Source organism: Typopeltis vanoorti, chromosome 21 (genome assembly GCF_054136105.1).
Source record: "Typopeltis vanoorti isolate ZY-2024b chromosome 21, IOZ_Tvanoo_1.0, whole genome shotgun sequence".
Lineage (NCBI taxonomy): Eukaryota > Metazoa > Arthropoda > Arachnida > Uropygi > Thelyphonidae > Typopeltis > Typopeltis vanoorti.
Genome location: NC_143569.1, coordinates 99,283,870 through 99,300,335, shown reverse-complemented (window position 1 = coordinate 99,300,335; position 16,466 = coordinate 99,283,870). Strand labels below are relative to the sequence as shown.

Sequence of the window (16,466 nt, the reverse complement as noted above, 5' to 3'; positions counted from 1 at the left end):
TGGTCATATTATATTTCAGTCTTCTTAGGACACTTCAAACTAAATATAGATCTTTCTTAGAGGTTTTTTTTCTGGCCTCCTGGTAATAAACGTGTGTTTTGGTAACCTTTCCTATTCCATTCTGTTTAAGTGACCATACTATCTTATATTAGCTCTGTTCACATATTGTTGAATGCTAATAATGTGAGTACCTTCTTAATATCTTCATTTTTCTTACAATTTTGATATTGATGCCATCTGTTGCCAGTGATATCCTAATTTTTTCTCAGAACCTTCATGTCTGTGATCTCTAGTCTTTAATTCACTGTTTTATTTCTAACCTAACTCTGATCCATAAGTTAAATTCAGTTTGAATACTGTATTGTATAATTTGATAAGCTGATTTAACTTATACTAGTACAATGTTTTGGCTAATTTCTCTTACACTTGGATAAAGGATGAAACCAAGAATATAACTTCTGGGTATCTTTAATTTATGTTTTTCAAGGTGCTGTTGCACTTCGTCTTATACCTTTTTCCTGACCTACAAAATGCAAATATATATTCTTGTTATATTCATGTTATTCCTTGCCTATTTATCTTAAAGTAAAAATATCTTGACAATCCCTATTTGGCCTGAATAATCAGTTTTTCTTCACAAAGCTTCTCCTTCTCTTTCACAATTTTTCTTAACCACTTCTCAAATATACTTCTACAAATCTTACCTTGAACTCAATACTTAAATTCCTATGTAATTCTCACATTTACTTTTATTTCCTTTTGTATAGATGGCACTATACAGGGCTTCTATTTCAATCATCTGGAATTTGACTTTCTGATATCATTCTCATCAAATTCCTGATATGTACCTCAATGGGAGAGGGGGGGAGGAGAGATGTACTGAATATTATGATAGTACTACAGGAAAAGTTTACATCATTACTAGTTTCCTATTAATTTTCTTCCAAATTAATTTATCACCTGTAATGACTGTAGTATTGTCAGGTCAGACCTTATATTTTGATCTTCTAAGGCAGTGCTTCCCAAACTTATGGATGTAAAGGACCCTTTGGAAAAATTAAAATATTTCATGGCCCCCATCGGGGAAAAAAATCGTAGTTAAGACGTGTTACTGTAATATTTATTGTATTTATATTCAGTACAAAACATGCATAGCAAATATTGCAAAAATCAAATGCAAATATTACATTTTTAACATCTTGCATACATATTTGACATGGCACACTTAGTCTTAAAACATTTTAAATTTGTTTTCGTTATTTCACAGTCCACCTTCAACAAAACTAATGACCTCAAGGGGGGCTACAGCTCACAGTTTGGGAAGCACTGTTCTAAGGCACTTCGTACTGTATCAATCCACCTAGACTTTGGTCTTCCTCTGGGTCTTTTATCTACCAGAAAAACTTTTGTTTTTGCTAACTCTTCCTTTCTGATTCTAAATATTAAACTTAGGAAATTAGTCCAAATATTAAACTAGCCAAATACAAGACAGTATTTTAACCAATTTTGACTACTATATCTGTAATTATATCTATATCTATACCTGTAATTAACTCTGCTAGCATATTCCTGGATGGTACCAGTGTCGAATTTTTTCCCTGATATCCTTGTTTTTAACGTGATTATACCATTGATGTCATCTGTTCACTACCCTAATCTTTCTCAAAACTGTGGTTTTCCAGCTCCCAGATCCATAAGTCAAAATTGGTTAGAATACTGTCTTGTATTTAGCTAGTTTAATATATCTGGACTAATTTCTCTCTTATTCCACGTAACTTTATTCAATTGATTTCCTGCCATATTATCTTTGCTAATATTGTTTACTATTTCCATATTGAATTTGTCAAAAATTGGGTCTACATAAATGAAATATTATACTTGTTTTAAGATTTCTTTATTCGGGATGATGTTTGTTTTAAATGTTCCTGCCTGTTTTTGTAGTTTTGGTCTTTTTTTGCTGATTCTGATTTTTGCAAATTTTTTGGTTAGGAAATCCTGCAGACTTGTACTGGATTTATTTAGGAGTATAATATCATCTGTATAAAATAAAGAGTGTAATTAACATCTCCAATTTTGATATAAGGTTAATGATGTTTTACTTCATAATATGAATCCATATAGATGATTTAACAATGGAGATAATGTGCATCCTTTTCTCACACCTGATTTAACATCGAACCATCTTCCTGTACCTCCTTCAATTCTAATTGCTGCTTACAACTCAAATATAGGCCATGTACCTACTCAATATAATGTCCCATTTACATATGTAATTGTAGTGTTTTAAAAAAATTTTTCTCTTAGTACCTTGTCATATGACTTTTCCAGATCTACAAAACTTAGATGCAGATCCTTGTTATATTCCCATGATTTTTCAACTGTTTGTCTTAAAGGTGAAAATCTGATGCTTAATACTCAATAGAGAAATTCCTCTGTAATTATCACATTGTTTTATTTCCATTTTTATAGACAGGTACTATGAGAGCTTTACTCCACGCATCTGGAATAAACCCACTGTCCAGGCCTAATGAATTATGCAGTGTGGCTACTGTACTGTAAAAGTTCATCATCATCATCAAATTCCTGCCATGTACCCTCAAGGGGTGTACAGGATATGATAGTACTACATGAAAAAATTACATCATTATTAATTTCCTATCTACAATTTTCCTCCAAATCAGTCTGTTATTTGTCAAGACTCCAACATTATCAGATCTTATATTTCTATCGTCTAAAGCACTTTGTACCGTATCAATCCACCTATATCTTGGTCTTCCTCTGGGTCGTTTTCCTGCCAACCTGGCAGAGAACACTTGTTTTGCTAATCTTTCCTCGCCCATTCTGTTTAAGTGACCATACCACCTGAGATTAGCTCTGCCAACACATTCCTGGATGCTGACAATGTCAAGTTTTTTCCTAATATCCTCGTTTTTAATATGATATTGCCATTGATGCCGTCTGTTCACGCCTATAATCTTTCTCAGGACTCTCATATCTGTGGTCTCTAGTCTTTGGTCAAGTGTTTTACTTCTGACCCAGCTCTCAGATCCATAAGTTAAAACTGGTTTGAACACTGTCTTGTATACAGCTAATTTAGTGTTCCGACTAATTTCTCTCTTATTCCATATGAATTTATTCAATTGATTTCCCACCATACCAGCTTTGCTGATTCTGTTGTCTATTTCTATATATAATTTACCATCTTCGGTAAAAATCGTGCCTAAATAGCTGAAATGTTTTACTTGTTCCACAGGTTCTCCATTCACAACACAGTTGACATTTTCAATGATTTTGCCTATTTTCATTGTCTTTGTCTTTTTATTGCTGACCTTCATACCATATCTATTACAACAGCTATTCAATTTATTCAGAGAATCATGCAGACTTGTAGCAGATTTATTTAGAAGTATAACATCGTCTGCATAAAGCAAAGAGCTTACATTAACATCTCCAATTTTGATATCATGTTTAATACCACTTTCCTTCATAATGTGATCCATATAGATAATGAATAACAGAGGGGATAATGTACATCCTTGTCTCACATCAGATTTAACATTAAACCATCTTCCTGTACTTCCTTCAATTCTAACTGCTGACTTACAACTCAAATAAAGACTAAGTATTGCTTGATATAATGCCCCATTGACACCATATAACTGCAGCGTATTGAACAGCTGCTCTCTTGGCACCTTGTCATATGCCTTTTCCAAATCGACAAAACTTAAATACAGATCTTTGTTATATTCCCATGCTTTCTCGACTATTTGTCGTAAAGTGAAGATCTGATCCTGACAGCCTCTATTTGGCCTGAATCCAGCTTGTTCTTCACCAAGATTTTCTTCTACAATTCTTCTCAACCGTTTCTCAAGTATACTTGCATAGATCTTGCCAGGAACACTCAGCAGGGAAATACCTCTGTAATTCTCACATGCAGTTTTGTTTCCCTTTTTATATATGGGTACTATGAGAGCTCTACTCCAATTTAGTAGAGAGGGAATGAGAAAAATGCAAGAAAGGTTTAAACGCGATAACTATAGTTTTTAGAAAGGCGCAGGAGACAAGATATAATTGAAGATAAGATAAGATAACATATAAAATAATGACATATTTAACAAAAGGTATCCAATGAGTGGAAGGAGGGTAAGATAGTGCCATTGCATAAGGGTTGTAGCAGACTGGAAGTGTGCTACAACCAGACTAGCAGACTAGATCAGTTTGTGTTTCATCAGTAGTTAAGATCTTGGAGAAATTAGTGAGGGATCATACATGGCATTGGGCACATGAGGGCAATGTTATCTGTATGAGTCATAATGGATTTCTTAAGGGGCACTCTTTCATTAGTAATATGATTGCCTTGTATAATAAAGTGACAAGAGCGATTGATGAGGAAAAGGCATATTCTGCCTTTTTGGATTTTACGAATGTCATTTGACAGGGTACCATATAAGCTGATATTTAAGTTGCAGCTCATGGGTTGAGATGCCAGGTTAGTTGAACTGGATTTGTTAATCTGATAGGTATCAGAGTTGTATATAGGGAAGCAATATCAAGGAACCAGAAGGTTACAAGTGGGGTCCCACAGGACTCAGTACTCGGTCCTGTATTGTTTAACTTTTATATAAATGATATTGTCAATTGATTGCAAGGGGATATTTAGTTGTTTGTGAATTATGTGAAGGTGGGAATGGTTATTAGTAATAGTGCAGATGTGGTAGCCTTGCAAGAGGATTTGAATAAACTGGACAGATGGATGGGCAAATGAATCGGGGTATCAGTTTAATTCAATTAAATGTAAAGTTTTGAAGTTTGGAATACATCAATGAGAGGCTGCATACTCAGTTGGCGGAACTGTACTGGAGGAAGTAGGGGAAGTGAGGGACCTGGGAGTGGTGATTGATAGAAACCTGCAATGCAGGGAACATATTGCAAAGGTGGTGAATGTAACTCGGAGGATTGCTGCAATACTGAAAAGGATGCTGACTTGCAGAGATAAGAGTTGTCATTCCATTGTATAAAGCTCTGATCAGACCACACTTGGACTATTGTTCTCAAATTTGGACCCCAGGATTTGAAAGGGATAAATTAACCGTGGAAAGGGTGGAGAGGTAGATAACTACGATGGTATCAGGCCTGTACAATGTTAGTTTTGAAGATAGGCTGAGTGAATGTGGACTGCAGTTTGGTAGATAGAAGAAGTGATATGATTGAAAATTTTAAACTATTGAGAAGTAAAGTTACAGGGTTGACACTGGGAGGCAGGGGTGTTTCTTACTTTTGGTATAACAGGGTGAAGGAGTGAAAACAAGGGGCCATTATGAAAAGAAGCTGTGAGCAAGAAGGTGAGGAGTGTTTTCTTTTCATGGAGGGTGGTTGAACCGTGGAATGCATTGCCTGCTAGTGGTGAGAGCACAAATGGTCAATGAGTTCAAGGAGTGGTATGAACTTCTTCCTTTCCAGGCTTATAGGCCAAGTGGCCTATTCTGGACTCAAAAGAGTGGTATGATAGACTTTGTATTTTCTAGGATGAGCCGCCCACTGAGTCTTGTGACTCCATGGAGGTCTGAACCATAAATAATATTAATGAGACCTTCATGCAATTAGTCATTGTTCTTTGAATAACTTCAGTTGTTTTCTTGTCATCAGTTACAAAACTTGAGTAAAGCTGTAATCCAATATTGGCTTGACTGGAGACTCATATAACAATATCGTAACTTCTTTACTCTTACAAGTAAAGCTCTGCGAATTAAACCTGCAGTCTCTTGTTTTATTAGTTGTCCTAGCAGTATGATTCTTTAACTTAAATTCCTTATTAACCAAAATATCTAAATCTTTGTAATTCATTAACATTTTCTTAAACCTGCCATTCAGTGTATATCTAGCTGATATCTTCTTACCAAATATTTATTCTTTACTCACATTTATTTATTTAAACCCTGCTTCCTTGTCCATTCTTTTAGTTTATTAAGATTATTCTATAAAGAACCTGGATCATCTGCTAATGGAGAACTTTTACTCATAATATTAAACTAGGGTCCTGTCACGAAACTCTTATCCCCCTTTTCATTAGTGGCTCTTTGAAGCCCATGCTCTAAACAACACTTGTTTTTGTATCAACCAGTTTCTTGCTTATCTTGCTGGGTGATCATCAATATCAATCTAGCACATTTTAATCAGCAGATTTTTATGTGGAATGCTGGCGTAGGTTATTAGTCTATTTCCTTTGTAATTTCATCATAAAAAGTAAATAAATTTGTCATAATGTCTTTCCCTGATGAAACCATAATGTGCTATGTTCACTAGGTGATTCTTATCAAGAATATCTTGATACAATTCCTAATTAATTTTTCCATTACTTTGTCTTTAGCACCAAGAAGATTCAATGGTCTTTAATTTTCCACTTTGTGATGAACCACTTTATGAATTAGAAATGTTCATCTCAGTGATTATTGAAATGAACTGATAGTGATTTACCGTATTTGCCAGCGTATAAGATGCAATCCCTTTTTTGTACACATTTTTTAGGAAAAAAACTATAATGAATTTACATAATGAAATACAATAATTTTTTCTTCATATTCAGCTGGCATCTTTTGTGATATTTTTGTTTTAGTCCACATACATAGCTGGTTTCTCTTCATGAATCTTGAACACCATGATATTGATCCAGTAAAGTTGGCAATCCCTCTGTTAGTGGCTATCGCTTTCGCTTGATGAATAATCATTTTTGTAGACACTGAAAGTCCCGCTTTTCTGTGGTCTAAATTCCAAGTATTCAGTTCTGCCTCAAGTTCTGGCCATTTGGCAGTTCCACTTCATAGGTTATGTTTACTGTGAGTTGCTTTTTTTGGATCCTCTTCTTGATTCCGCCAAGTTCTTATCATTTTCTCAGTTGGGGGACGGCCTGAAATGCCTCTGTGCAGCCCTGTTTCCATGTTCTTTAGTATACACAACGTAGCTTGTATGCAATATTGTAGCAATGCAATGTTTTTCACCCATAATTTGCCAAGAAATTTAGAGAAAATTTAACAGTATATCTGTGATTTAACAGCTGTGATCGTCGATGACAGCGCATACGCATCCACTGAACTCTACGTAACTGGAATACTCTCACACGCCACAAGGAAGCAAGAAAGAAATCGAGTAACTCGGAAGTTCCGAGTTATGCGAGTTCCAAGTCAGAACAAAGAAAATTTCCAAAAATGAAAGTAATAAAAAACTTAGTATCAGCGTATAAGACGCACCCTGTTTTTCAGACCTATTTTCAAAGAAAAAAAGTGCATGTTATATGTCGGCAAATACGGTAATTAACACTAACATCTCTCTACTTCCAAGGATGATATAACATTCCTTATCTCAGACTTTATCAGTTGCCAAATTATTTAAGATACCTGCAGTTTCCTTCTCCTGTATTGTGTCATTAGATAAATCTTGTCTCTCAAGGCGCAATTTCCCTTCTTGCTGACCAATGTTCACACTCACAAAATACATATTAAATTCTTCTCCAATCACACCTGCATCACTCAATTATTTCATAGAAACTGGTGGTTATGCTTAAATTTATTTCTGTTATCCCTTTTTACATATCGATAAAAGCTTGTCAGATTAATCTTAACAGTCCTAGTTAGTTGTAATTCAAATTTTGCTTTACATTATTTAATTAACAATTTAGGTAATACTAGTTGTTTCTTATGTCTATCATGCATGTGTGGTCTGAAAAGTTCTTGACCTAACAATGAAAAACTAATTTATAATTTCAAAATTATTTTTATTTTTCAACATAATCTCCCTCAATTTATTCCAGTAATGCTCCAGTGTCATTATCCCCTCCCTGTAGTGGTTCTCAGTAAGATCTGCAAAATATCCCTTTGCAGATCACCTCTTGATTCAAAGAAAAACGCTGACCAGCGAGAAAGATTTTTAGTTTTGGGAAAAGATAGAAGTCAGAAGGAGGCCAAATCTGGGGAATAGGGTGGATGTTCCAACAATTCATATTGCAGATCCCTTAATTTTCCCATTGCTAAAACATCTTTGTGGGCAGATGCATTGTCCTGATAAAAGATGATTTTTTTCTTCTGCAAACCGGGTGTTATCTCACAAATTTTTTCTTCTAGTCTAGTTAAAAGGTTCACCTTTTTCAAAATAATTAATAAACAAAATGCCTTTTAACATCCCAAAACACCGATGCCATAACCTTTCCTACTGATGGAATAGACTTTGGCGCTGAGCAATCACTTCTGTCCTTTGACTGCTGTTTGGGTTCTGGTGAATCCAAGTCTTATCCATAGTAATAAATCGACACACAAAATCAGTTTTATTCTTGTTAAAACACTCCAAGCACTGTTCAGAGATTGTCATGTACGTGTATTTTTGATCTGCATGGCACACATCTTGCTCAAAGGGTTTTCATTTGCAGTTCTTCATGCAAAATGTATCCTACATGTTCTTTTGAAATGTCTATAGTCTCAGCAATTTCACGCACTTTGACTCGCCAGTCATCCAATACCATATCGTGCACTGATCAATGATTTCTGGTGTTGTTACACTTTTTGGACGTCCTTCACATGGATCATCTTCAAGGCTAGTATGCCTTGTTTAAACTCAGCAGCCCATTTCTTAATTGTCAGAAACAAAGGAGAAGAGTACCCATAAACTTTTATGAACTTCGAATGAATTTCTTTTTTCGTTAAACCTTCTTTTACAAAGAAATTTATAACCTTATGATACTCGATTTCCATTATCCATTTCAAGGGATAAGACAACACTTTGGCTTCCGGCAGCTGTATAAAATTTCACATGGATGCTTATGACAGATGTACAACTTAGAAAAAAAATCTTTCCAATAGTGTTAATTTATGGTTGAGGCCGAGACCTTTTCAGACCACCCAAATACTTAATATCTAATTTATCAGGGTTGCTAGTTTTTCTGGGATGATCAGAGCTGGTGTAAGGTTGTTGTGGCTCATAAAGTATAACTTTTAAGAAGTCCCTCTACTGAGTAAATTTAAGTTATCGGTACTGAGGTAGATAACTCGTAATGCAAGGCCTGAAGCTGTAGCTTATCTAGTTAATTAAATTTCACTATAATAAGAGTATTTTAATAAAAAGAAGAAATGCATGCTCATTAAGTGGCATACTAGAACATGCCCATGTCTTTTAATGTCTTCACAATTCCATGTGGCAGTTATGACACAAAAAATTCTAGTCAGGTTGTTGGCAGAGGTCCTCATTAGTCCGTTGAGCCTGCTTTTGGCTAATTCTTGTACTCAATAACAGTTACTAAACATATAACAAATGAAAATAACTAGCTCTACAGGACAAAGCAAGCATTTTACTGCTTTACTTGCACAAAGGAGTGAAATGCTGTGCTGGTAATTATTTATTTTTGTGTTGCTTGCACACAATAGATCCCAAAATCTGTAACTGTAATGATATCATAAGCAAATAAAAAAAAATAATTAGGGAGAAAGAATAAATATGTTGATAAGTTTCTTGAGGAGGTGGAAGTATTCAATGAGGCATGTGTATTCATTAGGAGCAACTATATGTGGAAGGTTTTTCTAAAAAACAAAGGTAGATGGAACGAAAGAAGATAAGAAATTAGTGGAGTGAGTTTGGAGCTGAACTGTATATGGATGTTGACCACAGCTGTGCTGTGGTCAACAGAACAGCAGATGTTGAGAACAGCAGTTGCCAGCTCTTATATGATTAGAGGAAAGAAGAAGAATGGGGCCAGTTAATAGGGCAGTGCTCATGAAAATACCTTTAAAAAAGACAATGTAGAAACACAGTATCTGTGAGGAAGGAATTGCCCTCTTCTGGATAGCATCAAGCACTATTAACTCATTCGCTGTGAGGTCACTCAGAACTAATTCTGGCACTCTATTCTATTCATTCACCACTCCCCATGCAGAAAATCTAGTCTGCATCCTCCTTACCAACCATACTGTTACAAAACTTCCATAGATGACCCCTAGTTCTCTCATGATTTGTCATATATTGAGAAAATTTCCTCTGCATCAATTTTATAAAATGCCTTTAATTTCTGTCATTTTCTTTCTTTTCCACCTATTACCTGAACTTTGCAACCCACACACCTTTAACTTATCCTCATAGAGAGCATTCCACAGACCTCATCTCACTCATCTCTGAATCCTCTCTACCACCTTCCAATCTCCAAGAAACCTAGATCATCAAATCTATGCAAAGTAATCAAGATGCAGCCAAATCATAGCCTTATAAAGAGCAATAATAACCTCCTTATCTTTACCTTATTAGCATTGTTTTCAACATTCAAGTAATGTTTTCAGCCATTTTTAAGTATACCCCCTCAGAACTTCAACTTTCTGTCCACAATTATCCCCAGGTTCCTAGCCTCATCAATTTCCTACAAACCATTACTATCAGTGTGAGACACACAGTGTATAACCTTTTCAGCCTAAAGTGCATAACCTTACACTTTACAACATTAAATTGACAATCATTATCCTTTGCCCACAATGCCAATTTATTTAAATCATCCTGCAGGATATTCACCTTTTAGCAATTTTTGTCCTCTCCCTTCAATCGTTCCCTATATTATTAATATAAAAATTAAAGAGCAGTGACCCTAACAGAACCTTGAGATACCCCACTAGTACCCTCATTCTCCTAGATTTCTCTCCACTATATACTACTGTGGCATCTGGCCCCCTGCCAATTCCATGCTACCAGCTTTATATCCATTCCCATGTGCTTCAACTTTTGTAATAGTTTTCCATATGGTAATTTGTCAACTGCCTTTATGAAGTCCAGCAGTATCCCCCAAGTTCCTAGTCTCAACCATTTCCTTTATCCAATTCTGCTGTCACTTTATTATAAAATATGAGTAAATTACTAAGGCAGGACCTACTTTTGACAATGCCATGCTGCCCACCATAGAGTATCGTATCACTATTCACTCACTGTTGGATTTTACCTGTAATCAACTTTTCCAGTACTTTAACAACCATTTCTGAGAGATTAATTGGTCAGTAATTTGCTACTTCTGTCTTGATGCCACCGTTGTGTAATGGAACTATCTTACCTTCTTTCCACCATCTTGGAATCTTGCAAGAACTGAAATTTAAATTGAACAACTTCATCAGAGGCAGTGCCAGTTCTTTCTTGCACATTTGTGTAGTACACCAGATGACATGACATCCAATCCTACTGCTGTATTCACATTGATATTTTCCAATATGCTGAACATTTATTGTTCGTATGCCTCAATTTTGATGAGTCTACTACATCAGCAACTGAAAAATCTCCACCTGGATGATACACTATAGTAAAGTGATCACTCAGCAATTCAACTATTTCTTTTCCTCTGTCTTCCTGCCATCAGCATTGATTAAAACCATCCTTCTATAGTCAATTTTCCTCTTATGCTACGTAACAAAAAAGCTCTTTTGGATTTACTTTGGCCTGCTTAGCTAATTTTCTCTCATAATCTGATGGCCTTCCTTACCATACTAGTCACACTTCTGCTTCTACTTTGACCTGCTCACCTTTTTCTTTATATTTCCTGCACAATGTTTTTTTGCAACCCTTGCTTTATATTTCATCCACTTAACCGTCACTTGGTTAATCCTGAACCCTTGGGTATTCAGTCTGATTAATGCTTCTCTCAAACAGTTCCTGACCATTTCTCATGCTGCAGAACTTATGCATATATCACACTTATGTAGATTTGTCTTCAACCATTTTTGTTTTCTTTAGTAATGAATTTTACATTTCTTTTTCACATTAACTGAATAGCCTTATATATCCACCCCATGTGTAAGTGGTTACAGAATCAGCTCAAGAAGAGGGATCTAACTTTGTCTGGAGACATTGGAATTATCAAACAGCAAAAATGAAGGGTAATTTTTTTTTTTTTGAATGAAATAAGACAATTTTAATTTTCTGTTACTACTTTATGTATGTTGCCAGTCCTGACAGGTGATGGGGAAAACTATCTGTCACAATATTGTAAATATACATGATTTTCATTTACAATTTACATTTTTATATTTTAAAATAAATGTGAGAAAATATTTTAAAATATTCTTGCATAAATTGTTATCAATTAAAAATTGAAGTAATTTTTCATATTAAATATATAAATACTTTTTTCATATTTTTCAGGTTTGATTCAAGTCACATTCACAATTATCCACTACGTTAATGTAAAATTGTTTCATAAAATTGAACTCTAAAATGAAGAAGTATATTCAGCTGAGTTTAGTTATTATTGCTATATTAGCCTTGTTTATGATGGTGGTTTATGAAAGAAAGTATTCAAGATTAAGTATGGTTTTTCAGGTAATGACATCTTTTGGCTCTAGAGATTCTGCCTTAGTTTGTGAAAAAAAAATTACTTATTTAAAAGAAACAGTGAAGGACAAAATGGTATATAATATGATATCTCAGTTACCTGTTTGGACAGAAGTTGCAGAAAGTATGTATGCATACTCTTCATTTTGGATTAATCATACAGATGAAATTGGAGTTGTACGAACAGTTGCTCTGATAGATGGTAAAACTGATAAAAATCTGGTTTGTAATCTCTGGTACCCACAATATCGCAAACCACTCGAGGGACATCTGTCTGTTCTTTCACTGAAAGAAAATAATAACTGTTTCCTTTCATTTTTACAGTGCAAGCCAAAAAATTTTGCTATACAACATCCATTTGGAATTTCTTTTTCTGGAGCAGTCCTCTCCAATCTTAATTCTGTTCCAATTTCATTACCAAGCAAAATGGAAACTACTGTATATTTAACTGGATGTGTTGAACCTTTACAAGCTGGATTCAGTGATGTTTTTAGCGTAGTCGAGTTTATTTTATATTACTACCATGTGGGTGTTAAACACTTCATATTTTATGATATGGGGATTTCTCCAGTTATTAAACAATTGCTTATTCATCACAGCATAGTCACTCCGGTAAATATTACTATGCTTCCTTGGAATGTGCCTTACAACTATACGGAAAGTATAGTGTCAAAAGATGCTCATTTTGTTGATTGTTTACATAGAAGTATAGTCATATACAAAAGTAAATTTGTGGTAAGCTTGAAACTTGACACATTTTTTGTATCTAAAAGTCATCAGAACTTTACAACATTCTTAGAAAACAATTTAGTTTCAAAAGACAAAAGTCTAGTGTCTCTTTCACTTGCAAAGTACAACTTTTGTGAAGAATATCCTGGTGATATTGTTGCTGAAACTCTTAAAATACCATTCAAAACATTGGCACAAACTAAAAGGCACCCAAAACCATCCATTACAAACATAATTGTATTTCAGCAAATTTCTTCAACTGATATACATGGATTGAACTGGAAGAACTGGTTTCAAAGTAATCTTAAGAATCTTAGCACTAATGTTCCTGAAAAATATGGTGTTATATTTGATTATGGAATGTGTAATGAGCAGAGTCAGAACTTGTTGAAAACAGATCTTATTACTGAAGAATATATGTGGAAATTCAAAGAACTGTTCTTTGACTCTGATTTATATAAAAGTGCTAAAAGCCAACTATAATATCTTTAAGCCTTAAAATAAATTGCTCAAGAAAGGACAGTTTTTGCTTTTAACTGATAAACATTCCTCAAATCTGTAATGCAGTCATGGAATATTATTACTTAAACAGTTGTATTTTGTTTTAAATATACAATTTTCACATACTGTATTAAATTTACAAAAATTGAACTGACTGTTGTATGAAATGAAATACTAATAGAATTATTTTTAATATTTTGAGGTTTCCTTTTGACAGTATTTACCAGAAAAGCAAATAGTTTTTTCTGTTCATAGTGATATCATACATCTGTCAGTTTAAAATAATTTACTGATGCAGTTTGTTATAGTCTTTCATGTATATTAATTGAAGAAACTACTTTCCTAAAGGATGCCTTTCTGTATAAAACTCAAAATTGTACAAAAATGTGATATGTCTGTCTTCCATTAAAATCTAACAACTGCTTTTGAATATTGCATTTTTTTTTTTTTAATATTTCATCAGGCTTTACACTGCATTATATATATTCAGAATCTCGATGTGAAATATTTATGATTAAAATAAAAGATTTTAATTTATTTAAGAATAGAGTATTGCTCTCATATTTTACACACACACACAGTGTGTGCCTGTTAAGTAATGAGACAACAATTATTATATCAAAACAAAGAACTATATTTGGAATTGTCATACAGATTCAAAATAATCTCTCTCCAACTCCACATAATATTCACATCTGTCATACAGGTGTTTGAAGGCATGGTAGAAGTGCTCCCCTTATACTTCAAGGTATACTTCATCTTTGGGAAAAGGAAAAAGTCTGCAGGAGCAAATCTGGTGAATAAGGGGAATGACTATGAAGCCAGAAACTGCTTCACAGACAGCAAGCATGCACGTTGCCATGCAACAGAAACCAATTGTTGTTGTGGAACCGTCCTTTACTGACACAGGACATGCAGGTGAACAGACATTGCATTACTACTAAATAATACTGACTGTTCACTGTGTCACCTGCAGGAACAAATTCGCAGTGGATAATTCCAGGATCATCGAAAAAAACAAGGACCATTGTCTCTGACGTGATTTTTGCAACCTTGACTTTCTTCTGCCAGGGAGAAGATGTTCGGCACCATTTCATCCTCTGGCATTTCGTTTCCAGATCAAACTGAAAACATCAACTTTCATCACCTGTGACAATTATTTGCAACATATACACAATCTTGATTAACTGCATAGATGAAATTTTGACAACATGCAACCAGTGCTCTCTGTTTGTGTGCCAACATGTGCGTCACAAACCTTAAAGAACTCTTCCTCTTGTGCAAATCTCTTTCTTTGATTAATCTGGCTGTTTCCTCACTGACCAAGCTGTACAGCAAGTAGAGATTCAAAATTGCTTGCTCATGGGCAACAGTTTCCCTAGCTTTCACCACATTTTCATTTGTCTATGCAGAAACTGGCTGTCCACAGCATGGTTCATCCTCCAGGTACTCTCCTCTTTAAAAAAAACAGCAGAACACCTAGCACAGCTCAGTCAATAGTGTAAACTCTTTTTTAGGTCTTGGTACAATTCTGCAGAAGTTTTTCCTAATTTACTGTAAAATTTTATCACAGCTCTTTGCTCCATGACCCAACTTCTGACACACTCCACTTGCTTCAAAGCTTAGCACATGAAAACTGCTACATCATCCAACTCGAAAGTTGCACCTGCGATTACAACACACTCTAGTGATGAAAACTATAAACACATTTGTTTATAGTGTGTGTTACTTTTATTCAATGGGCTCCCCTGTAAAAAAAAAAATCGATCTCATTACTTAACAGGCACACTGTATATTCAAAACCCATTAGTTTTGAATATTTAATATTTTTGGTTGAAATACCATCAAATTTTTGATGTGTATCCTTAAGGGATATACAGAACACTAGAATAGAACTACATGATTACTAAATTTCTATCAACTAATTTTTTTCGAAATTGATCTTTACTTTTCATGACTCCAATACTGTCATATTTCATATATTGGTCTTCTAAGACCATGCAGTGGCATCAAATCACCAAGATTTTGATCTTCCCAAGAAGTCTTTTTTTCCCATCATCAAATATCTGTTCTGCTAATGTTTCCTCTATCATTCTGTTTAAGATTGACTCTGCTTGTGCATTCTTGAATGCTAATGTCAACTCCTGATATTTTCATCTTTAATGATTGCCCTTTATGTCATCTGTTCACTCCCTTAATTCTTCATTGAACTTTGATGCCTGCTGTCTTTAATCTTTGATAAAATGTTTTGTTCTTAACTCATCTTTCAGAATTGCAAGTTAAAGTTGATTTTCAATTGCCTTGTCGACTGCTAGTTCAGTATTTTGGCTAAATTCTCTCATATCTATTAAAAAAAATTGTTCAGATGTCCTCTTACCATACTCTTCTTCTGTTTATTCTCTTGTCTATTTCCATATTTAATTTACCATCTTTGCTTTAAAAAAAAATCTGCCCAAATAGCTAAAAAAAAATATTTGGGCTCTCCTTTGAGAATGCAGTTAATTATTTTAAATGTTCCTGCCTATTTTTAACTATTTGTCTTTTCATTACTGATTTTTATGCCAAAATTGTTACACTAATTATTCAGTTTAGTTACCCCCAAAGATTATAATGAATTAATTTAGGAGTTTAATATCATCTGTAGTAAATAAAAAGCTGAGTTACATAACTCCAGTTTTGATATCAGGCTTAATGCCACTTTCCTTCATGTTGGGATCCATTTAAATGATAAATAAGAGTAGTGATAGTGTGATGTGATTTTACATCATCTTTCTGTATTTCTTTCACTGCCAACTTACAGCTTCAATTATAGGTATATATTACACTGTATAATGTTCTGTTTATATAATTATACCTTTTTGAAGAGCTTTTATCGTAGTACCTTGTCATGTGCCTTAAAG

General features: G+C 34.3%; 1 protein-coding gene across 4 annotated transcripts in view; it reads left to right on the top strand.

Moving 5' to 3' along the window:
* LOC150095138 (uncharacterized) overlaps positions 1-13,996 on the top strand; it is a 44,691-nt gene extending 30,695 nt beyond the window's left edge. For all 4 annotated transcript variants that reach the window (XM_090411232.1, XM_090411229.1, XM_090411231.1 and 1 more), the window contains one exon: positions 12,148-13,996. In XM_090411232.1, coding sequence (XP_090267358.1) covers positions 12,220-13,548 — 1,329 coding nt within the window. In that variant the 5' untranslated portion in view covers positions 12,148-12,219 and the 3' untranslated portion in view covers positions 13,549-13,996. The remainder of the gene's footprint in view (positions 1-12,147) is intronic.
* Positions 13,997-16,466: the final 2,470 nt, after the last annotated feature.